The 26,109-nt window shown below is 39.9% G+C and overlaps 1 protein-coding gene across 50 annotated transcripts in view; it reads right to left on the minus strand.

Annotated features, from left to right (window-relative positions):
- Nucleotides 1-301: 301 nt before the first annotated feature.
- ZBTB20 (zinc finger and BTB domain containing 20) overlaps nucleotides 302-26,109 on the minus strand; it is a 770,050-nt gene continuing 744,242 nt past the window's right edge. For all 50 annotated transcript variants that reach the window (XM_070508896.1, XM_070508879.1, XM_070508901.1 and 47 more), the window contains one exon: nucleotides 302-24,958. In XM_070508896.1, coding sequence (XP_070364997.1) covers nucleotides 24,537-24,958 — 422 coding nt within the window. In that variant the 3' untranslated portion in view covers nucleotides 302-24,536. The remainder of the gene's footprint in view (nucleotides 24,959-26,109) is intronic.

The following is a 26,109-nucleotide window of genomic DNA, read 5'->3' on the forward strand; positions in this document are numbered from 1 at the left end:
GAATCAATTTTCGTAGCAGTAAATGAGCCACGTGATCATTTGTGAGTTTGGACAGGAGAAGGAAAATGCCCAAATTTCCCTTATATTTCCCCAAAGTGATGTCAATATATTCAATCCTTGAATACTCAATGCTTGTATCAAGAGGACTGATATGTTGAGAGTTTTTCTGGCCTTTTAGGTATAAACCTCAATTTGGACAATCTCAGACTGGACCTAGACCACAACGTATGAAAGAATGCGGAGGGCTGCCTGAGACAGAAACACTGTCACGATATAAAGAAAACACAATAGGAAAACAAGGGAAGAGTTTTTTTTTTTTAATTATTCCTTCATATTCAAACTTCACAAACAGTGTGAACTTGTACAATACCTCGGAAAGTGAAACTTACAAAAAAAGTGCTGGTAACATTTAAAAAAAAACAACAAAAACCCCAAAAAACAAACATCATTCTTAGCAACATCAATTACTCTTCCACACAAAACAGAAACCTTGTAAAATTTATTTTCGTATTTTTAAGGCGTAATACTTCCGTATAAAGTATATGCAAGAGATAAAACTTCACAGTATTCCAAAATGTCACAATAATAATAATAATATAATAGTATAATGAAGCGCTACAGTTAATTTTTCTTTTTTTGAATGTTTTTTTTCCTGTTTAAATAACAAATACAAGTCACAGGTAAATATACGTGAGAAAAATACGAGGCTAATATTAAATGGCAGGTAAGGATACTGTCACTGTAAGAAAAAACTGGCAGGATGTGTGTATTTAGTCTATATTTTAAAGCACTTGATAGAAAAGGCGTATGCAAGGTTTTTCAAAACAATTTTTTTGTTTGTTTGATAACTGACAACGATTTAAGAGTATAATGAGAAAAAAAAAAAAAGGAACAAACTCCCTCTCAAAACTATTGACCTGCTCATCCCAAACCACGTATATATTGATGGATGGATGTGTGTGATGTGTCTACATGGGTTTGTACGGTACACAGATGGATACAAGCAGTGTTCCATGCCCACCTGCAAAGATTGGAGGGTACAGTCTCTGTTCTCATTAAGCTCAGGTTCCTCTTGGGAATTGAAGACAGAATTGAATTATTCTTTCAATATAAAGCTCTCTCTTTCCTTGCCTCTCCCTTTTTCCAAAATCTTCCCCAATTCCCAGGTCTTCAGTCTGAAAAGACAATCTGGTTAGAAAAGTTGCCCTCCCTTCAAAATTTATTGGGAAATAGAAACTGCATAAACAGTGACACCCACACAGACATTGAAAATACCACTTGGACGAATGAATCTGTTTGTGCACGTGTGTGTGTGTGTGTGTGTACAGTAGCAATTGCAAAAAAGGGACCATATTCCTTTCCATACTAAGATACAATGTGATAAGAAACATTTCTGTGCAGGGAATCGGGTTTCTTTGAATCTTATCACAACACTGTGGCGGGAAAATCAGGAAATGGGTTCACCTTTCAGCAGTCACCACAGTAAACTTCATTGAGAACACACATGCCCAGACGTCAGGTCTGTGCACGTGCGTATGTTAACAGCTAGCCATTCAGCCAACAGGTAACAGAAAGACAGCAGATAGCAAAACACGTCAATAAGGTGCTCAAAGAAAAAAGTGGCACCCACTCCTTGAATGGATGGCCACATTAAGGTGCTTCAAAAAAGTTTTTTTTTTTTTCAGTTTTTATTTCAAACATTAAGAGAGTACTGATTTGCACACGGTAGTTCTGAGCCAGGCCAAGGGTTTTGAGATTTCTGACATCTTCCATTGGAAAGGGCTTTCACCGTAGTTGTTTTATTCAGTTTGTTGTGGGTCACTTGAGTTAAAAAATTTTTTAATAGCCAAAAACTGAAATCAAATCAACATGACTAAAAGAAATAGATGAAATGGTAGAGAACATTACTGCATTCCCATTGGATCAAGATGGTTTCGCCCATTTTTCCTCTTTCACTAACACTGTTCCTTTTTTTCTTTGTTACAATCCATTCCTTGTGAACATACAGAAATGACCAAAGTCACTGCAAGTGGCTGTTTTTATTTTTTGTGATCTGTTGCAAGAGTCCAACCTTGTTTCCTCTGCTGCTGTTTGTGTAGTATCTGGTTTTGTAATGAGCATCTGGTTTTGTAATGAGCATCTGGATTTGTAATGAGCATCTGATTTCATTATGTGCATGTGTGTATATATGCACATATACACCCTATACATGTATAATATATACACTATATATATGGATATATATAGGAAGTGTGTATACATTTATACATAATATAGTGTATATTGTTTCAACTGGAGATAAACTGAACTGGGTTCAGACACTAGCACATGTTTATCTTTCCCCTGCTCCCTCTGTACATTTTAAACAGTCTGGAGCTTTGATTTACTTTTTAAAGTGCATTTTCAATGCAGAATAACGGTAATCCACTGATTCCTTGGAAAACATTTTTGATGAGAAAAATCTGACAGTTCTCAGCCCCAAGCAAGAGAAACCTGGGTTTGGTCGTGCCAGGGGCTGACGTGGCAGTGCCAGGCTCGTGCCTGAGTGATTACTGGGCATTCTGGACTCCGGGCACCTTAGCAGCAGCAGCAGCAGCACCTTTACGAGAAGGCAGAGATAGAAGAGGAAGAAGGAAGGAAAGCTCAGATGAGGAAGGATGAGTTTGCGGTGTGTTTACAGGTTGGAATTGTTCACTTTTGCATGGATTTGTGCAGTTCCTGCTTGGCTTCAGCTAAGAGATGCCATCTAGTCCCCTCCCCACCAACTGACACCAACCTCCCCACGCTCCCGCAGCTCAAGCATCGCCCACGTGTTCCCACTCCCGAGGCTGACTTCCATGTCAGTTCCCTGTGGGTATGTGAGTGCCAGCAACGAGCAGGAATAAGGCACCAGAGAAATGAAAATGTTACAAAAAGATGCAAAACCCCGTTTCAAAGAGCCTCTCCCATTGCTCCATTTAAATATTGCATGTGATACCATTCATTTGTGGATACTTAAAATGTGTCAAATGCAGTCTCTGAAAGGAACTCGAGGCCCTTCAGCACCAGAGATCTCTAGGAATGCACCCTTTGTCTAAACACACCCCATCCCCCCACCCCCACGCCCACCCCACACCACATGCAAAAGCACCAAATCGGGAGAACAAAGCTGCTTGCCATTGTTCACCTCATTTTTGATAAAAATCAAAGAAGTGCATGAAATTGAATTTTCAGGAATTGCTCTAAATCAAATGGGTTTAGGCTGTCATGAATCTGGTTACTCGATGCTCTAAATGTCCAGAGAGCATCGTGAAGGGGTTGAAACGTTTGCATTTAATGGTTAGGGGGAATGTGCTAAACAAAAATTACTTCTCAAACGATGCCCAGGTCCTCCGCTAACAATTCAACCTCCCCTGTTTCTTTTTTTTTTTTGAAACATTGTAAAAAGGAAGAGGTTCATCTAACTATAAAAGGAAAAAAATGAAGGCACATGATTTTATTCGGTCCCACAATCCTTAAGAAAAATGGTATTTTGCAAGTGTGTATGTGTGTGTGTGTGTGTGTGTGCGTGTGTGTGCACACACATGAAATGGGAGTCCAAGGGCCATTGGGGCAGTGGTCCAAGGGAAGTTGGGAAAGAGAACAAGAGAGAATTTTTAGACAGAGAGAAGAAAAGAGAAAGGAGGAAGTGGAGGCCTCTCTTCAGCTTTCTGTCATCGACAGTCTCAAGATTTGGCTGCTTTAGGGTCCAGAACGGAATTGGTTTGACTTGGTCTAGAAAGTGCCCCCAGTTAAATATCTCCAGTTAATCATGTTACAGCTTTTGGTGTTTCCCTTTTCCCTTCCCCCCAGCCAGATGATTTTTCTTAAAAAAGCACAGTTTTCAAAAATTATTTTTTCAATTTTGAAAAAATATGGAAAAGCTATTTAACAGCCTGGGTTCCCTCTGCCTCTCCATCTTCACAGTGAGCAGATAGATGGACAATCCACAGAATCAAAGACCAGGCGGGCAAGGTCCCTTGTGCTAGATGGTCACTTGCCCTCCCCTCCCTAGGCTGGGGGTGCCTTCCCAGCACTCACAGCCATTTCTTTCCACTGGCTCCCTCCTCCCCCAACCCCATCCATGGAATGTTGGCTGCTGAGGAAGGCAAAGCCATTCTGGAGCGCCATGGTAACAGGAGGGGCTTAGAGGCCCAGGGTGGAGGGGATGGGAGGGAGGCTTCTCCTCAGGCAGCCTAGCTGTGAGTTCTCTCTGGAGCCTGGCCCGCAGGGTAGGAGCACGGTTGCTCACTGAGAGGTTGAAGTCCCACTCACATCTTACTCCATGAGACCTCAACTCCCAGGCTCGCCACCTTCGTGCCTCTCTTTGCATCACAGTTGGCCCCAGTCCTTAAGAAGGCAATGATCCAAGATAGAGAGGCAGAGTCAACTGGCTGCGTAATACAAAAAAGGGCTACGGACAGTGGGATTTCAGAAACAAATTGAACTTTGGTTTTCCAACTTTTTCAAACCATAAAAATTAAAGCAGGGCTTCAGTGGCTTCGATCATCTGACAGCTGTTATATTTGTCTCATTTGGCAAGGCTAAGGCGGGGGGAAGAGAAAAGGGGTTTCCCATAATTGGTTGAAGACACAGGGTGGTAAAATGCTTCCACACTTAAACTCACAGTCCAGTGTTTTTGACATTTCATAAATAGCTTTTTTTCTCTAAAAAAAGAATAAAACAAGAACAATCCCTTTACTTACTCATCTGAAACAAAATAAACAGCAGTGGGTACAAACTTCTTCTTGTAACAATTACAAAAAAAACAACAATATAATCCCAACTTTTAACACGCATCTTGAATCAGTTATTTTTTTTAACCTCAAAACTGCAGCATATCCTTAAGGGCAAACTTTTCGATTAGTTTTTTTCTTTTTTTTTTTTAAATAATGTCTTCACCAAAAAAACAGTCTTGTACCAATAAAATGCATTCAAAAATAGAAAATATTACACAACAAAAATATGTATCCTTCCTTTCCAAAAAAGGTTCTTCACAAAAAAATGTAGAAAAAATTCCAACAATTTTTTTCCTCTCCTAAACATTAGCTTTCAGTCTAGGGCACAATTATTTATTGATTTAAATGTCTGTTTTTGCATAAAACATGGAAGATGCAAAACAATTACTGTATTAGATTGTGAAGTTACAGCCACTCCCACCCCAATTCTAAAACAAAACAAACCCAGAAAAACCCAGCAAACACTGAACAAATGATACAGCCAGTTGGCTAGGAAAAATCTCTGTCTTTCTTTGCACTGTGCATTTGTGTGGGTTAACTGGCTCTCTTGGTATCCAGGAATGCTGAAGAAGGGAGACCAGGTTGGAGTCCAGAGGATCTTTAGCATTAGCTGATGTTCCAATAAGTCATTTTCAGTCTCCCATTTTGCAGGTCAATCCGCTGCCACTCCTCACGGAGAAGAGAAACACGTGAGGTGGCACACGGGCAGAGGACTAAACCATGTCCATGTGTGTACTGTGCACACACCTCTGTGCAAGCCACTTTCTCAACCATAGCACGTCATTTTTTTTTCCTTCAAAATGGAGCTCAAGCATTGAATGAAAGGTAATGGAGAGCTCCAGTGGGATGAGGAAGGCTGGGGTTATTTTCTCCATAGCAGCCTCTCCCACGTTGAAGCTGTTTGGGCATGAATTGGAACAACGACAAGATCTCAGATCTCAAAGGAATGCCGTATTTTCCCCATCCCCATGGAACCCAGGTTTCTTTTATGGTTTCAGCATTGTAGCTGAAATAATATATTTTTCTTATTTAATGGTATTTCTCTTTCATGTGGGATGTATTTTGTACGTATATTCAGTACAATATAGATTTTTTTTGTAGCTTTTTTTTCCTGTGGCTTGTTTGGTTGCTGGTTTTTTCTTTGTGGTTTTTGTTTTGTTTTGTTTCTGAATTTTTAAACAGTGAAATGTGTCCAATTTTATTTCCAGTGCATTAAACAAATTTTAAATTAAAAGAAGAAATAAAACGTTTCCCCCCATCCTTCTAAAGGAAATGACTGATAAAAGTACAATATAATAAAAATCAGGCATTGCCAAAAATAGCATGATGTGCAACCTCAATGACATTAGAGAAAAACAAACAGACAAACAAGAATTATAGAACATAAGCATGAAGGAGCCAAGACAACATAATCCCAACGATGGTATGATTGACAAGCACTGGTTAAAAAATAGGTAAGGCTACTCTTAGATTTCTAACTCAACATAGTTAACCACTGCTCTTCTGTCTTTTCCTTCAACTCTTAATCTTTTACTCACTAGTTCTTTATATCTTTAAAATGAACAAATTTGTTTTTATATTTTTGGTCTACAGTAGAATTACATATTCATAATATAATAAAAAGATATTTCATTGACAGGTTGGTACTGCATCCATGTGGGGAAAATAGAAAAAAAGGACTCAAATAGACATAGCAAATGGATTCTATTCTTATAAAAATAATCACAAATATAATAGAAATTAAAATCAGGGCAACAGATTAAACTGAAAACGGGTATAGAAAGGTATATTTTGGATAATACAAACTCCTGACAAGCTATGCCCTAGAAATGCAGCCTCCAAGTCTTTCCCAAGATTTCCACCTTTGCGTAGCATCACTCAAAATTCAAATGGAAATGGAAACACAATGAAAATAAGGAGAACAGATGGTTGAGCCAGCCAAAGCTCCCAAGTTATCTTAGTTGACTGGTTAAGACCAGGTGGACAGCATTCGAGAAACTGGGAGGCCGCAGGGGAGCTGCTGATGGTATCTGGTTTTAATTTTGGAGGAGTTCCCAGCCCACTGATAAAGAGAGAAACCAAGGAATCAAATAATTCTTCTGGTCACATACAATATATGAGATGAAATGTAATTCTGATAGACAGGACATGGTGGTGTGGTGGGAAAGAGAAGAGAGAGGAGAGATAGGCAAACTTCAGGCACCACCTCCTTTGTTTTCTTCAACATATTGGTTTCCTTCTTTTTCTGAGCATCCTTCAGGATTAGCTACAGGCCCCCGTGTCCTCTCAGCAAATATGTGTCAGCTCAGCTCTCAATCTGATATCTATGCCTATTGGCCTTCCTAAAGGCTAGGTGGCTTTGGAGGATCCCCGCCCCCCACTGTCCTGTGCCCTTGATGAAGCAGAGGAGGTGTGCAAAGTTGTAACGACAGAGGCCCTTTACATTAACCAGCCCTAATCTGATGGTTAAATCACACTGATGGTTCAGTGTAGAAAAAAGTGAAGGAAAATAATTGGTAAGAGTTGAGCTTGGTAATCAACAAGTATGAAGTTTTCTTCTAGAAAAAAAAGAAGAAGAAGAAGAAAAAGAATGACATCAGTCAGAAAATACTGCTTTTGGTTTCTTTTAACTTCAAACCATCCTTGGTTTTTCTCTCATTCAGTTGCTCCAGTTTAAAGTATAGAATCTAGTGCAAATATCATCAAATCACAGCATTCCAGGAGCAATATCCTATTCCTTCATCCTAACTGAATACTATCCCTTGAGACCTCCTCAGAAGACTGAGGGCAATGGTCCAGCAAAGCATAACCGAACAAATGATTAATCTAATACTCGCTACAACAAGGAAGGCACTATCAAAACAGATCAGCCTCGAGCATTTTCCTGGGCATGGGCATGGACATTTTAACCACTCGAGGGACCACAACGAGACCCAGACTGTGGCTTTTTCAGTACTGGAATTCACTGGCCAGTTTTCTGACACCCCCACTGGCCACTGCTGCTGGTTCTGGCCATGCAGAGCACCGATCTGCTCCGCGTCCATGTTGCCCCACGTTTCACCAGTGATCCTTGTTTGGTTCTAAATGATTGAGCTCACTCTCTTCCATGGAAGTTTCTTTCTCTCCATCAGTCTCCAGGTCATGACTCAACTGAAGACTAGTTTACAGTGTCAAGTACTATTGTATACTTTTTTCCTATTTTTTGAACCTCTGACCAAACCCTTAGCCATAAAGACAGTTCAGTAGCTCCTCTAATAACCAGTCTCCTGTAAATATCACTGTGAAAAAATGAATCCAAACAGATCCCTTGAGCCTGCTGTATTACTTTCATCCGGGAGAGAGCAAGTTGGGCTCATGAGACTAAAATCTTTGGTGACAAAACTGGAGTGGGTATGCAAGTTTCAAGGAAGAAGTTGTTTTCCCAAAACCTCAAGAGAAGTATTCTAGGAGAGTTAATGTGAATATATTTTAAAAGGTCAATTATTCCTTTCTGTAACTTTGGTTTGGTGCAGTCAACACCCTCTTAGTGCTTACCCAATGCACATCTCTAAGTACCTGTTAAGAGCTTTGAATTTAGAGTTTCTTATTTAAAACGAAGATAATGCTTTGAGTGCTTAAAGGATTGCTTATGTTAGTTCCAAAAGCTTTAAATGGGGTTTTTCTGACTACCAAGGCTGACAGCTTCCTTAAAAAATTTTTAACTTGAAATAGTAGACTTGGATGGATGCTAAGGAGGAGAGAGAAAGAGATAGGAATCAATGTCGTAATCTTAGGAAAGAGGCCTCAACTGAGAGTTTTCCAAACTGACGCCTCCACATGAGATAGTGTTCAGAGAAATTCACCATTAGCCATTTACATGGGTTGTGACCCTTTCCAACTGAACCAGAATCTTCAAAGCTGTCACCCTGGATTCTGAAAGTGTCCTTCAGCATCTTCACTCTTGTGTGATTATTCCCTATACAATCTATTGCTTTTCCTGTGGTGCAACTATTCTTTTATGAATAATCACTAAAGAGCTGTCAAACTCTAATTACTTCTAAAATTAAAAAGGGCAATAAAAGTGAATCCAAAAAGGAAAATTGGAAAAAATCCAACAACCTCAGAACTAAACTTTTAGGCACTGTTAAGGTCTTCTGCTTGATAAAGGATAGTCTATGATGGAGCAGCTACTAAGTAGGTTCTGATCAATCTTCCAATGCTTCCTCCAATTTCAAAGTTGGTCTAGCTTGTTTCAAAATAAACCTTTCACCTCACTGGTTTTCAGTGTTTATTGCACTGTTCCCTTACTGTCATCTTAAAGGATTTCACCACATGCATGGCCTTCCTCTTTGGTTAGCCTGATCTAGGTTTCACCCAGGGATGGAGAAGCATGCTCAGGCTGAAAGGGTATCTCCAATATGGACAAGATTACGTTTTTTTGAGAGGAGGACATACCACTGTCCTCTGCCACATCGGAATGTGCATCAGCAAGGGCTTTGTGGTGTAGGCCAAGGCAAAGACTGCCATGTTACCTCGGTTGGCTTCCTCACCATTGCAGCTCTTACCGAAAGCTTACTTGGAGACAACATTGAGCAAACTTCTAAAAAGTTTTCTATTTACTGTACTAACCCAGGTTCTTTATAATAAGAAAACAGATCCTGTCAGCATGGCAGTTTCTAGGCTTGATTAAGAGTTGGCAGATTCCACGATTCCCACCAACCCTGCTAAGACCAAGCATGATGGAATTAACCCTCCATTTTTGCGATGCTTCTAGTTTCATAACTTGCTTCTTTCTTTCCCATAACTCACACACTCTCTCCCAGCACAAGTAAATACATTTCAGTAGTGCAATGCAGTGCAGTCATACTTAGTGCAAAAAAAAAAAAAAAAAAAAAAAGCCCTATTACAGACCCAAGCTCAACCCTAAACAGCTCTTACTAAAGGTTACCAGTGCCACAAAAGTGGGAAATTCAGTCTTTCACTCACTTTCCGTGAGTCATCTCTTTTGTTGCCCCTGTTTGTTTCAGCTCAAAGGAGAGAAACGACTAGCATGCACCTATGTATTATTCTGGAAAATGTTAAGCCAATGGGCAGAAAATACAGGGAAGTAGTTGAGTTGAAACCAGGGGTAGTATTTAGAAGAGGAAGATAGTTATTTAATGCAAAAGTCAGTAGTGGTTTTTACTGAAAGGTTTTCATCATGTCAAATGGCTCCGATGCTAAAGGGAATGGGTACAGAAAAAGATAAAGCTTCCTGTTTCCCCAAACACAGTCCTAAATTTAACAGTGCTGGGCTCTTATTTCTGAATAGTGCAATTAGCTATTCCTCGAGGGCCTCAGGCAGCCGCCACCTTACCTAACATAAATAGGGACACTAGGAGCTCTCGCTTTTTCACATTGACTCCCTTCCCCCTCACCTCATTTCTCTCCTATCCACTTTTTTTTTTCTGACTGAACATAAATACACATCTACATACACATACACAGAAATTCTCAAGGCCCCTCTCAGGATGGTAGATTGAAAATTGGTACAAATAACTCAATGACACATTCACACAAAAAGTACAATTATTAAATATAAAAGTGAATTATTACACCAAAATTAAGAGTCTGCATTGTACCTCTTCTTGTATTATTCTGTAAGAAAAAACATTCATAGTAGAATATCTTTTGGAGCTTACTTCTCGCTTAAGATTAACCTAGAATTAGTTTGGGATATGGAAGTACTGAATGATTCTGGAGAAATGCTTTGCATTTGATAATCCTCAAGAATCCGTCTGTTCAGTTTGTCCGGATCTCGACTCTCCAAATCTAAGTCTGCATGTCTGCTCACACCCACACCTGCACGCTGGAAGTCTCAGGAGAATCAATGTGTGGTTTAGAATAGTTTATAAAAGCAAAGGTGTTTGGCATAGTGGGGTCAGCACATTCAAATGACTTTAAAACATCAAGTTACCAGAGATTTTCCCTATACCATCAACTTCTTGCCTTTGCTTGCCACGATGAGGATTATTCAGAGACTGCTAACATTGACTCTGAAATCACCATTCTCTCAACAATAGTGCAAAAAATAATTTTAATTAGATATGTGAAAGTTACCCTTATTTTCTATCTCAATAGATCCCTCAGGGAAACTGAGGCTCAGATCAATGGGACTGAGGAAGGGGTCCCACTGCTGAGAATGCCTTGGAGAATTTTCTCCTCACAAGTCTACATACGGATGGCTCCAAACCAAAGGTTATCCCAAGGAGAGCGGGAGCAGAGTAAATAGCCTTATTTTTAAGAACCCACTGGCAGTGAACACACACAGAGCACTTGAGACTATGTCTAACTCTTCTATCAAATTGGAACCATTATTTTGTTTTGAGTTCTCTCTCTGCATATGCCCTGGAGAACAGATTAGGTAGAGGAGCAGTCAAGGGTGTCTACAATTTCTCTACACGGGTTTGATAGTATTAAGAGAAGTCTTAAATCAAGAAGAAGTGAGGTTATCTCACTAATTCTTAGGACTCTAATGGGAGAGATTGGCAAGAATGACAGAGAGTGAGTGGTGTTAACTTTCCCTGGGAACGCTAAGAACTGGCTTTAGGAAGCCAGAACTGCATCAGATTTAATTCCATCACAATGCCCTGTGTCCCCACCCCGCACCTTTGCTTTTTCTCTGTTCACTTAATTGAAATCAATTATTTTAAAGGTTGAGCTAAGAATGCAAATTATAGCACAAAAGGCAGGTTAGAAAAAGGCAGGCAATCTGTAAATTGAATTGAAAATAGTATACATTCAAAGGAAGCACTACAACTTCTTTTTATTTAAAACGTTTCTAATTTGGTTTTTCCTTCTTTTGTGGTGGTGGGGTATGGATGGTGCTGGTAATGTAGTGCCACTCTCCCTCTGCGACCATCACCTCCAGCACCAGGTGGGGGAGATGAGAAGTAATGGAGAAATGGATGTTTCTCTATTTAAGACTTCATGAACACATACCATTTTGAAATGAATAGAAATCTGAACAATTATAAAAATCTATAGATCGATTGATTATGGCATATTAGTAGCATCCATTCTTTTTCTATTCTAGGTATTCTGCACCAGATACTAAGAAACATCCGAAGAGAATTTTCATTAAACTAATTTATTCCCAGCCTCATTCCAGAAATTTGAGGAGGCAATAGAGATCTGTAGTGTAAAATGCATGACCTTCAGCTGCAATCAATTCTCCATTCTTTGGCCCCAGAGCTGATAGTTTAGGTAAATGGAGTTTCTTTCTCAAGGAATAGTTTTTACTTTAACTATTCTACCCTCAAAGTGCAGAGAGAATTTGTCTCCTCAAAACTCAAGTGCTACTATAAAAGGAAGATACAATTTTCATAGAGAAGAGACTCATTAATGGTATAACAGAAGGCGTTCATTCTAAGAAGGAAACGAGTACGTCAGGGTGGGCAGTCATATGACTGATGCCTATGGCCATGGACAGTATCAAATTAAAAAATCAAAATCTTTGACTATTTTGAGAAGAAAGAGATAAAGAACAAACAAATGAACAAACAAACTTTACTAAAATACACATTCCTCCAGTTTCAGGTTTCTAAAAATTAATAATTACGCTTAAACCAAGGTTTACAGATAGCAAACAACTGTTTTAATGTGTAAAAGTATTATCCCTTTGCTTTACTATGTTAGTTTCACTTTCTTTGAAGGAATTGCATCTGTGCACACTTGTCCTAAAGTCCAGTGCAGAAAATAAGCTGGGGTTGTCACCAGCCTCAATCTCAGAACATTTCCTAAACTATATTTGCAAATCCTAAAACTATATATCTGTAAAATGAGATGCAGACTTTCTGAAATGCAGTGTGGTGGGGGTGGGGGAAGCAAGCTTTTTATGGAGAAAAGAAGAAAGAAATCCATTCCTATCCTCCCAAATACATACTATGTTTCTGACCATTATTTTGCTGCATTAGTTACTGTTAGGGCTATTGGTGCTCCTGACAGGTGTCGGCCTGGAAAAGCAGGAGGCTCATAAATAACAAGAAATTCAGACCCTGGAGTCTCTAGAATATTAAACAGGATTTAGACATTCGTCTAGACTAATATAGAGGTTGTGGTGAGAAATTTTGGGTCTCAGGGTTAGAAGCCTTCTTGGAGAACTAGAAGGAACAATGTCAAGAAGGCATCCTGGAGAAATCCTCATGATTAACTGGACCAAATGGGACCTAGCAGAATCAGGTCCTCTCCTACTCCACATTATACTATAAATGATAGTATTTAGGACTTAAAAGAGAGTCTTTTATTCTTGCAGAAGCCGATGGCTGAGGAGAAGAGTACTTTAGATGAAGAGTACTTTAAAGAAAGATAGAGGGAGTCAGAATGGACAAAGGAAGAGAAGGAGACAGGATTGACTGGGAGAGTATGCCAAGTGAAGATCACAGTCTTAAGCAACATAAACGCTGGCTTTACAAATTGTTGGTTCCCTGCTAGATGTGGGACTCAGCAAGGCTTTTGAACCTTCTCTTTATTTCATTGCTCTCTATGGTGTGAGTTGATGGTATAAACTGGTCTGCTTAAGACAAAAGCTGGGTCAAGCCTCAAGTCAAATGGGAATACATTTCTGATGTCAAATGTTGATTCTGTTTGTCAATGGGTAAAGCAAGAAGTGGAAGTACATCCCTGCACGCTCAAAACCAGGTAGTACTGTAAATGTCACAGACTTTGTCTTCATAAGAGACCAGAGGCAATGCGGTATCATGGCAAGAGTGTTGGACTGGAAGTCAGAGAAGCCTGTGTTACAGAGTTGTTGTGAAGATATCATTATGCACATCCCGTAAAGGGACAGATCCAGAATAGTAGTGGTCTTTTGGGCAATGCTCTGGTGACCAGACAGTTGCAACTCATTGGAATGAGATCCAGCATGATGACCAAATGATATGGTGAGTATTTAGGTACTGGGGAATGTATATAGGACACTTCAAGTATCTATTCATCCTTATTATTATTTCATTTAAACATATATTAAGTTTATGTTTAAAAAATAGCTGGTTGCAAAATAGACACTTTAAAAACTTTATGGATCTTTTCATCCTTTAGTAAATTACTGCTCAAAGTTCTAAACTAATCAACAATTTTTCAAAAAGATAAATAAAAAAAAATTCTTCCTAATTGTCTCTTACATTGTGTTTGAGTTCAAGTGGCTTTACTTGTTTCAGCAGAGCTCACTAAGGCTTGAGCAGTTATCAAAACTATTTTGAAATGTTACCCCTTTTGTTAGATTTCTGTAAATCTAGCATCTAGTACATACCATGTCATTTGGCTAAATATTAGCAGGAGTTGAAATAGTCAAGATTGATGATTTTTTTTCCTCCCTCAGAAATTGTCTACTCATCTCAGGAATTTAACCACTATGGTATTTAAAGAAAAAAAAAAACCCAGAAAATATTTTTCTCTTTATCTTTGGCCAGACGTGAAGGTGAAAGGAATTAATGACCTCAGCTAGTACAGCTGACATTTACAATTGTGACTCAGGTCCTCCCACTCTCAAAAGAATATTGATAACTTTTAAAATCTGAAGGTACAGTGAGGATACGCTTCACTCTGCCTATGAGTCTCAAGTTGCTGGACTCACTCACGTCAACGCTCTGTAACTACATAAAGCTTAAAGAGGAACATTCAGAATGGGGTGGGGGAAGGAAGGGAAATGAGCACTCAGGGGTCATCATTATGAGAGTTCTTTGGGCAGTAATGAGAAGAAGAGGTAATTTAAAATAGTCTTAAAGAGAAACAAGAGATAAAGAGAAAGGATTAGGAAAAGGAAAATAACGAAGTTGATAAAATTCGGGTATGATGTGATCATTGGAAAAGGAAAAGCCTCACTAACTCTCAATTCACGATTATGTTCATTTAGTAGATACATATTTAGTTGAAAACTTTGGAGAAAGAGATTGATAATCTTGCTATTAGACTGTCTATGAGCCTCTTCAAAGTAGACTAGAGTAGGTAGTTGCTTGCTGAGTACCAGGCTTCACAGGAGGAGGGCATGGAGGGGAGCTTGGCTAAGGGGGGTGGGGAAAGACTTGTGGAAGGGCATGGCAGACAGGGATGGGAGTCAAAAATAAAAATCTATTAGGAAAGATGAAGGGAAGGAATGGGTGTTATTCACACTGAGAAGATGATGCTGGTCCAGTGTGGGAAGGGGTTTCACACTAGGTATTAAGAACAGCTATTTCCATTTTGCCCTGAATGCAGAACCGATGGAACGAGACTGGTTTCAGGCACCCAGGATAGATGTAAAGTTTATCCAGCTGTGGGGTTTTCCAGGCATTGGGTTGAGTAGTTGAGGGAAGCTGAAGAAGCTCTCTATCTGAAAATACTAGCTGAAGTATTTCTTGTTAGGAAGACAGGATGCCTAATTTCTGAAGGTTCCATGATGGCCTGGTGAAGAAGAAAGGCACCAAATCCCCACTTGAACAGACAAATGGAGATACTGAGGGCCGGATACCCAAGAGCCGCCATTTTATGGATTCTGTAGACTTAAAAATGAGATAAATATTTCTGAGTTCTATTTCTATCAACTTCTGTCATGAGAAAGTTCCTCAAATTCTGGTTTTATTAACAAAAAAACCTCCTAGGAAAATGAACACCATATTGCTGCCTCCAGGGAAGCATCGAAGACTAGCTAAAATAATTATGAGTATACTGAAAACAAAGTAGTCAGTAAAGAATCAGAATTTTAAAAAATCAATGTTTGAAAACACAGTTGGGACAACTAGGCATTTCGCTGCTTTGTGCTTCTCAGGTGAGCAGCCCTCCGAAATGCAGCCTGCAATTGTTGGTCAGATCATATGGAGGTTAAGCGGCCCCCTGGTCATATTTTTAAAAGCAAATATAGACAGTGACAGTCCTAGAGGGGAAAATCACAGATACATTCATATGCACTTCTTTTGTTCTTCAGATATCGAGAGGGTCAGCTAAACAAAATCACTTTGAACATGAACCTCTTTGTATCAGCCACACCAAAAAAAAGTTTTCTTAAAAAAAGTTTTCACTTTCCTACATTTGCTAAGTCTGAGCTTAAAAAAAAAAAAATCTAAAATCCTGTAAAGACAATACCGAAGCTGATAATATAAAAAGCAAGCTAGAGCAGTAATGATTAGTACTAAATGCACCAGGTTAACTGCAGCAGGTTGGTGACGGGTGATAAATGCAAAGAAACAATGTTTCAATCAACTCATGATCATAGGCAGATTCAAAAGTTAAAATGAATATAATGTAATATATATTTCAATATAGAGTTGTTATATATAATGTGTATGTTCTAGGTTTCAGAAATACTGCACTGTAGTGTATTGTACTTAAGTAAGCATACCTAAATTGTAACTCATATTCTTCCACAGTCACTAGTACTGTTAATAAAAAAAAACAGCTCATTTTTTTCCAGTAAAAAGAAATACCTATGGTTACAGTCACAGACTTCTTTTGGATATAGAAAGACAATATACATTTTTAAAAATAATAACAACAAAAAGATTGCAACTGTAAGTAGCCTTACTTAACGAGGGAGGGGAGAAATCACCAAAATAGAAGAGGAAAGAAAATGTCCTCTGAATTCTGTAAATTAGCAGAAATAATCTAACTGTCATAAAAAATAACAAACCATCTAGCAAAAGAAGGGCAAGGGAGAGAGAAAACTGAATCCGACTGTTTCCAGGCCACCCTTCAAAGTCAGCTACGAGAGCCAGGTCCATTCTTTCAGAATAGTGCACTAGAGTGGCATCCTGCCTTAACGTTCGAGATGAGCAAGAGCCATCAATTCCTAGAGATTGCCAAAAAGTATCGCCCCGAGAGTCTATTGGTTTGCTAGACATGGTAAACAACTCACTCCTGGAAAGACTTCGGCAAAGGCCACATTGGTGTCAGGAGACACGGTTAGTGAATTAGGATGATGTCCTGCAGATGCAGGCAGGATGAGGAAGCTTTCATTTGGGAGTAACATTTACAAGTGGGTGGGTGTTTGCATGCACACTGGGTTGCATAGAGGAAAGGAATGGAGCATGGAGAACACCGGCCAAGATTTGTACTGGCCTTGCCTGCCTGGCCTGGGTGCCCACTTCACCCGGGAGACCTGGTGAGGTGACCCAGATTGCTGCTCTCCCTGGTCTGCTCCCCAGTTGAATACGTCTGCTCTGCCTTCTTCTGGAGGAAGACAGCCTGTCACTGTGGGTTTGCTGTGGGTCCAACAAGCTGCTTTTGTTTCTCCCAACTCTGAAACGCCACAAAAAGCAACAGAGTGGGCAGGTGACTGCTTCCCGGGAAGGGAGCCACAAGTCTTGAGCACGATGGTGGGAAGAGACAACTGTATCTCTGCACCAGGACCTATGCGTGTGTGTGCTTTGTTTGAGAAGCACACACACTCCCAGACTACAAGTGTCCACGCACAGACACACGTCAGTAAATCCAATTGAAGTGCAGAGTTTAAGTGCCCTCTACTACACACAAGCATATTCAAGTTTCTCATGAAAGGGATACATAGAGATTATTGATGGTCGGGCTCCTTCAGAATGCCCTACGGCCTCCTCACAGATAGCAGATGGCAGTGATGCACCCAACTAAGGCAACAGAGCAGGGGCAGATATGTGAGTTACGGGAGACCTTTGACTGACCAGAAATCCCAGCATCTATCTTTTTGTCACTGGGGAAGATGAACGTGGAACAGTTTTGTACCGAGAGCACCTCACACTGCGCGTGTATATGCCTAATGTATACTCATTTACAGACATTTTGGACAGCAGCTATGACATATTAGATGGGTTAAGTCCCTTTCATTACTAGAATCTACATACAAATTGTAATGGTTTTGCTGGGCAATAAGAAACTTCTGGTGCAACAGGAATAGAAGCAGATGTCTCCTATGGGGTTAATTTTTCTTTTTTTTTTCTATCTTGGTTGTATCAGAATCTCATTGAGGCATTTTGAATCAAAAAAACCTCTGAATTTGAAAGAGGGCTAGTAGGGACTTTTTACACCCTAATTATCTCAAAAGTTAGGACTCCCATAACTGTAGCTAGATTTTCCCTGTGATCTGCAGATTATGCTGCTTCTTTGAAGACTCGAAAGTTGTGAGTTTGCATTTAAACAAAGAACCATCAGATAAGCCAGATGCTGTCTAAAACTGAGAAAAAAACAGTTGAGATATACACTGTATAGGGAAAGAAAGCTTTTTGTTGAGATTGTCCTCCCTGCCAAGGAAACGTTTAGAACTGGCATGCAGGCGCCTGTGATCATGTCTTATGGGATTCGCTACTTAGCTAATATGATGTCTGTTTTACACTCAGCCCAGATCTACATCACTGAAATAGAATAGACAGGAAATAGCAGCCACTTCCTGACAGCAGCCAGTTCCGGGTACGTTTGGCACCTCCCCCAAAAGTCACTGTTTCCATAATCCTCAGTCATGAATAGTCATTTTTGTGATAATGCAACCATTAAAAAGCAAAAACTGTTCATGTCTTCACACCCTTCCAATTTCTATATCTCTGTCCTCTTCCCTGGGCTCTCTGATTTAAGGCAATAATTCTTTATTCTAAGTGCCTTCTTGTGAAAAGATCTGAGGTCGCTTCAGATTAGTTTTTAGTCTGAAAGTGTTTAGTTTATGAAGCAACAGGCTAGGCCTGAAGAAACCACTGCCATCCAGGTGCCTCAGTCAGTCAGTGGTGCAGAAAGACAAGGCTTCTTGTGTCAACCCAGGGCAATTTTAGCCCTCGCTCAGTGAAACAGAGTTCTGAAAAAGAACCCATGCTCCGCAGTCCTCATCTTCTACCTCTTCATCCTAAAAAAATCAAATTAAACCCTAGTGTTCCACGTCATTTTCTGGGATCTGTTAATGCACACCGCTGACTGCTATGGATTCAGTGTTCAAGGAAGAAAAAATATTCAGAAATTTAGAAAAACCTTTAGGGTATTTTAGTCAGGCTGATCATCTTCAGACCTAGTGCTAGAAATGATGGTTTGGGTTCGTAATTTCCACATTCTGTGTTTACTGGAACACTGAGTCACCACAGCTTTTCCTCTTGCGGAGGTTTAAGCAGTATCAGAAATGGCAACTCCACAGAGAGCCCTTGGGAATGTGAAAATATTCTCTCTCTAGAACAAGGGCTCTTCTGCCTCCATATGCAGCCTGAGCACCAGGGCAGAGATTGCTTTTGAAACTTTGCCCCATGTAATTAATTTCCTGGGCACCCAAGAGAACAGCTCTTTTCTTCATGAAAACACATAGAGGAGAAAGAGGCTGAGTCCCAACCGAGAAGTTCTGTCCAGCCCCAGAAAGCCCCGGGATTCAGCTCAAGCACTCTCTTCATGCAACGCAGATGGAGAGGCATTGGGTTGCCTTGCTTTTTCTATGGAATTAGGGAGTCTATTGAAATTCCAGTGCACCCTTCCTTTTGTTTGTCACCAAGTCACATGGTTCTGTCTTTAGTGTCCTATTTTTCTTTTCTTTTTTTAATTTCTTTTTCTGGGGGACAAAATTGGCCATTTAAATAAAGTTCTTTTCTAGTGAGTAAAGAGGTTTCTCAGAGCCAGAAATCATTCAAAAGAAAGTCTGTCGATCCTACCCATGGAAAAGCCCAGAGATTTCGCTAAATACCCCTTGCCAAACTTCCTAGTTTTGCGATTGGATGTTTTTTGGTTTCGCATTCTTGGGTGCTGAATGTATTTTGTGATCCTTTTGTTCTCTTCTCCACGGCTTCCATGACCCTGGACTTCAACTCATTACTAAAAGAATTCTTTCAGAAGATTTCATTTAAGAGTCAGGTCACAACAGAAAGGGCACCCTCTCCTTCTGCTAAGTCCTGAGGGCATCTCGGGTTGTGTGTGCTCTTACACCACACCTTTGTCTTGTTTCTTTGTGCGGCGGCAGCACACCAGCTACAGCAGAGGCAGACCTGATTTGGTTACATGTTTGCTGCAGAACCACAACTAATTAAATAACATCTATAACCACCGAGGAAGGCTCCAGAACGGGCATCTCTAGTGTGAATCTTGGCCAATCTACCTCATTGCCCGCTTTCCTAAGGGCAACAGGTGTTGGGAGCATGATGGAGGAGTCAAAACAAGGAAGAAGCCTGGACCTTTATTATGTTCTCTCTGGGATCAGAGGGATTAAAATCTTCAGGGGCACACCTCATTTTCAATTTCTGTGCTGAAGGAAAACACTGATTTGGGGCATGGGCTGGGCACATACTGCTGGAGTGCTTGTAGGATGGAAGTCCGTGTGGGTCAAGGCATTAGGACTTAACGAGAAACAAACACACCCAGAGAAAAATCTTTTCTCTTTTCACATCAGAATGTACAAATTCTAAATGTTCATGGATTGAAAAGGGTTTTCTTGGTCCTTACAGAATATTGGGATGATACAAAATAAAACCCCTAAGACTTTTAAACAAAGCAAATCCAAGTCTTTCTTTCTAAGGCCAGGAAGTATGGTGACCTCCAAGATGCCTAGGAAGAGGGAATGGACCGCAGCTGGAAGCTGAGTAGGAACTTATCCGCCGCACTTACTCATGGCACAACAGGTTCAGAGCCTTAGGAACATGGGGAGGCAAAGGTCCATAAAACTGTTATTAGGAGCTAAAGTTTACAACTCAATTAAAATATATAGTAAAAACCATTTTGCTATAGAGACTTTCATTTCAGATTTCTTTTTTCCTGGCTTGTTTCTTAATCTTTTCCCATGTGTAGATTTGTATCAGATCCATGTGTTCCAAGTCCTTGCTTTTTTAGGGCTATATTTTACACATTTAGGGTTTTTTTGGGTACAAATACTGGCATTCATCATATTAATAGGGGGGAAAATTGCCCACTCTGCAATATACTACCAATGTTTTTAGTGCTAGGAAATTTTATTCTTCAGAAATCGTATCTAAGTGTTTTGAGATAAATATCCCCCTTTGACTTGTTCCTTTCCCTTGTTCAGCTAATCCAGTTTTACATCATAAATTGCTGAAGAAAAATGTTCTTTTCCATACCAGTTCCTGTTCCCTGTACTCATCCTAAAAGGTCTTAAATCTGGAACACTGGCTTCCATTTTATCTATCCTTTTCCTCCCTGGCTACTGAAAAAAAACTTTTGTTAGTACTCATAGCATCCTAGCATGAAGTTTTAAATGTAAGAAGATTGTTGGATTTGAAACCAAAACATAAAAGGATCTGTGCTCATCCTCTATTCTTAAAGCAAAATATGTTTGCCTACTTCCCAAGATGTTGGTGAATATTTAATTTAAAAGTAAGGATTGACAATTTAAAAGCATATCTACCCACTTAAAATAGGTACAGACTGGTTTCTTTTCTAAAACGTAGGGCATTTTGGAAAGCAATCCTTTCAGAGACCAGAACATATAGTAATGGCCCCGCAGCAAGTTCATCACTCCCCAGATTAGGTCTTCACTCCAATTCAGCTTCTTCCCTCTCTCCAGAGAACCATCTGTCAACTACTTTAGACTATGAGATGTTTGGGAGGAATAGACATACAGTAAGAAAAAGTCTAGGCTACACAAAGCTGGATAGTCCATGTTGTTGTAATGATTATATCACCTCACCAAGAATTCTTTGGGAATCCTCCAACATTTTCAAAAAAGAGATACTTCATTTGAAGGGAAAAGATAAATAGGATTTCAAACCAAAGTGGAATTTTTACCCTTACGTGTTCTATAACAAAATGTGGATTTGAACCCAATTGCTTAACTTTTTATGTGGCAAATCAGCATTAAGGCAAATGAGTCTCCCTCAGATTTGAGAAGCAGATAGCTAAATGTGGCCCATAACGGAACCCAAGAACAACTTTTCTGGAGGTACTATAAATTCTATCTACTTTGGTAAGGTTTCAATAAGGACACTATTTTAAAATAGCCACTGTCAAATAATTTAAAATATTTTAAAGGGGCTTTTGGCCTTCTTACGTTTGTAACATATGCTGAGTGATTTCATGTCATTTTCCTCTAGATTAAAAAAACTTTTTTCTTAATGTCAATTTTTTCTTTTTTATAGCGTGGGTTGAATGACTTCAAAATATCAAAACAATTCCATGACATGGTTAATTAACTGATGCTCCCTCTGTTGGTGGTAAGTGGAAATATTAGAGTTTTACAACACCGGTATTTTAAAAAGCAAAATTAGCAAGAGAAAAATGGACTTTTTCTTATTTCTGAAGCTGTTTCTCACTATCTTTTAAAACAGGTCAATTTTGGACACATAGTTCTTGACAGGGCTCTCTTCTTAGAAAACACGATGGGCAATACTCAATAGGCAGTTAACCATCCAAGTCTACATTAAAACTTCTAGCAAAATATTTACTGAATTAAGGACCATGGGACTGAATCGAACTCACACACATTCCAGTTGCACTAACCCTACTGAACATCACCAAGAACTTAAGGAAAATACTCAAGTGAACCAGTCTAAAAGGTATGAGTAAAACCAATGTAGTTACCAGAGTTGCTTCCCTTGGAAGATTTCTCCTCATTTGTTGCCCAGTTTTTGTAAATAAGTTGCTGACATGAAAATTAAATTAAAATGCAAAGTAATTTTGAAACTAAAATACTCTCTTTACTTTTTCTTTTAAATTGCAGTTTGGTGTTTCTGCTTTATTTAAAGATTTACTTTTCCCCTGAAGTGTGTTAAAATCTGCCCAGCAATGAAATCACCTTGGGAGTTTTCATTAGGTTTAAGAATTCCTATATTTGAGTTGGAATCCCTTCAAGACACTGTCTCTAATGGAAAAATCTCTATTACGATACCTTGATCAGGACCGAGGAGAGAAATTCCAACTAGGAAGAGAGAGTGGCATCTAGGATGATGCAATGGATTGGCTGTCTTTTGAAAGATGGATGTTGGCATCTGGGAAATTTTTGTTAATTTCTTTGAGACCTTTCCAAAAAGCAAGGATTAATAAATCATCTAAAGAATGATCATCTTATTTAGCCCTCTCAACCATGGTGGAAATAGTCAGAAGGTGATATCTGAACGGAAGAAAGTAATTTTGGCATCAAGGCATCCTGATCTGTAACAGGCTTCTGCTAACGCTGCTCTCTGTAGTTGTGACGGGAGTGGAGGTATGGCAGAGTTTTGTGAACCCCTCCTCCCAGCTGACCACAAAAGGAAAGAATCCATCGGTCAAGACCTCCGGACTACTAGTGTTTCATCAAAGAAAAAAAGTAAAGTCAACAGAAATTCTAGACTCATAAGATCTCATGAACTTTCAGAGAAGCAAGAAATCTGTTTCTAAAAGACAAAGTCCCTCCCACGAAAAAGAACAGAATTCTAGATGGATCAGTTGAAAAAAATATTCAGTGGAGCAACTTAAGCTTGCTAAAAGTCAAAGAACTACATATCAAAATACAAGCAGCAGTTCAAATTACAGCAGGGATGGGCTGGCCACAGCGGCCCTCATCAACCCAGGCAATACTTAAAATAATAAAAATTAAGAAAAATTAAAAAAAATATGAAGAAAATATCCTTCCTCTCTTTCAAATATAACTTTAGTTGCCTTTTTATTCTTTCTACCTGGAAGCAGTATCGCTAACCTTAACAGTCTTGACTTACCAAAAAATATATATACGTGTGTGAAATAAAATAAAAGAGAAGGGATCGGTGGCAGTGTATGTAAAACCAAGATGAAGAAAAAAAAATTACTTTTAACAATCTCACTTTTTTTTGTTTTTTTTTTTACACAAATACTGTCGTAAATATATTAAAAAAATCAGCATTCTATCTGGTAAACGTCACTTTTGCCCCTCTATAAAATTTTGAATTAAAAAAGCCTCAAGAACTTTTTATTATTCCCCCCACCCTCCATTTCTCTTTCTTTTTCTCTTCCACAAGAATATATCCTGACACTTTTTTGTTTGTTTGTTTTTTGCAAAGATTGTTGGAAATAATCCTTCTCTTGTACCTAGAAACACAGGTGCAAACCTCTGATATCTTTATTTTATCTGCATTCCTGCCTTTCATGAAAGTCCCTCTTGATTGTGCTGAGGCGGTGGCTCAGCGAAGACACTGAATAAATACGATAGCCACTGTTGCTTGATGCTTGTCCAAGTCTTCCTGGCTTCTGCTGAAAGGGGGGATATGGAGGAGGTGGGCCAGGGTGTGTGGACCCAAGCAGAACCTGGGGGACAAGCCTGCCATTTGCCTTTCCCACACCTCCGAACCCACTGCCCCTTCCCACCCCCACAGCCCTTTTATGAAATCAGACAACGTGGGAGGTGGAAAACTGCAGGGCCTTCCCTCTGGGTTTTCAACCAGAAGTGATATTCCACAGTTTTGACTGGTTACTGTGAAGTCCAAGCGGCCAGAATTGTGAAAATGTCCACTGAAACACTGCAAGCGGTGTACTTAAAGACAGTAGGCCTTTTAGATTTTGTTATATATTTTTGTAGTGCTCTTCACAAGTGAAAAAAAAAATTTTTTTTTTTTTTTTTACTTTTTTTTTTTAAAGATTTTTTTGTAAAGAAGGGTTGTATTTAGAGGCCAGTAGCTAGAGATCCAACCAGTGGACCTCTTGAAGCACTACCAGGCCTTAAGGCCACCATCCGAGGGAGGCTGGGAAAACTACCATTCACCCGAGCCTCCGGAAATTTAATGTACCAGCAGGCAAAAAACAGTTCTTCATGTAGTACAAAATGAAACGAAACGAAAACGAAAACAGAAAGTAAAAACGAAACCGAAACATTTCTTAAATTCTAGTGCCATAGCTTTTTTTGTTTGTTTGTTTCTTTTTTGTTGTTTTGTTTTGTTCATAAGAAAAAGAGAAAGATACTACTTATCCGTCAGACACGTGCATCCTCATGTGGTCGTTGAACTGCTCGATTTGGTCAAACTTTGCTGGACAGACGGAGCAGACGTAAGTGGTCCCCTCCGTGCAGGCCACCACGCCTGGGGGGCCAGCTCGGGCACCTGGGGGTGTGCCCGCGGGAGGGGTCCCGTTGCTGGCACTGTGCAGGGCCACGTGTCGCTCCAGGAGGGTCTTGTGGGAGAACTTCTTTTTGCAGATGTAGCACTCATAGGACTTCTCCCCCCGGTGGAGGCGCATGTGCACGTTGAGAGAGCTCTTCTGGGTGAAGCGCTTGTTGCAGATACTACACTGGTATGCCCTCACTCCCGTGTGTGTCACCATGTGCTTGATAAGGTAATCCTTTAAGGAGAAGGAGCGCCAACAGATGCTGCATTGGTGGGGCTTCTCACCTGTTGATGCAGGAAGAGACAGCATGTAGGACAGAGCGGGACAGAGTGAGAGAGGGAGAATGAGAGACAGAAAAACAAGACAACAAAAAACAAAAACAAAAAAATTAAAAAAAAAATCTGATTGGTTCATGGATCACCCTTGATTAGAAATATCCAGTCTTTCCTTGCCTGTCTGTTCTCAGAAATCTTGCTGTTTTTCTTTCTTTCTTTTTTTTGGTGAGGAAGATCAGCCCTGAGCTAAGATCTGTTGCCAATCTGTCTCTTTCTGCTTGAGGAACTGTGCCTGAGCTAACATCTGTGTCTATCTTCCCCCATTTTATTGTATGTGGGACACTGCCACAGCATGGTTTGATGAGCGGTGTGTAGGTCTGCATCTGGGATCCAAACCCGGGAACATGGGCTGCCAAAGCAGAGCACGTCAACTCAACCACTATGCCACTGGGCTGGCCCCTCAGAAATCTTACTTTCAGGTGATGCCAGGACAGTCTAGTTTTCCTTTTCTCCATGCCAGAAAATGGCTCTCTTGAAAAGCTACAAGATATTCCCCACTAAAAGTCTTCAAAGCGCATTCTGTGGAGAAGATGGATGGTTCCTTTAAGGGGGTCATTTTCAGTGTCATCATTAGGGGATTTAACTGTGTTTTCCATTAACATTATCAAACAAATATAAGAAAAAAGAGAGAGGAAAGATCTTTGGAGACATAAGGTTCTCTAGAATGTTTGGGAACTAAGGATGGTGGTCTTACAGCTTGGCTCTTTGGGGACAGTCTCCATTTTCAGTATTCTGTCTAGTTAATGCGCTCATGCCTTCATTATAGGTTTGGAAAATATTGGCCAACATAGGAATAAGTCATTTTGAAGAGCTACGCTTTCGATTTTATCTATTCTAGACAGAAATCTTCCTAAAATGTAACTTGAGTTGATTGGCTACTCCATCTTGACTGCACTGAGCTGCCCTTGACGTTGTCAAGTGTGGAGGTTGGGTCAGTGGTGGACAACATGGTGATCTCAGAGTCAAGTGGTCCTGGTTGAACCCAGGCACAACACTCTGACAAATCTCCAAAGGCCTCTGAGGGACAGGGTCCAACTTACCTCACTGGGTTGGTGTTGACATAAAATGCATATGAAATCACTTTGCAGACCACCAGGAAT

The sequence above is a fragment of the Equus asinus genome, chromosome 5 (assembly GCF_041296235.1).
Source record: "Equus asinus isolate D_3611 breed Donkey chromosome 5, EquAss-T2T_v2, whole genome shotgun sequence".
NCBI lineage: Eukaryota > Metazoa > Chordata > Mammalia > Perissodactyla > Equidae > Equus > Equus asinus.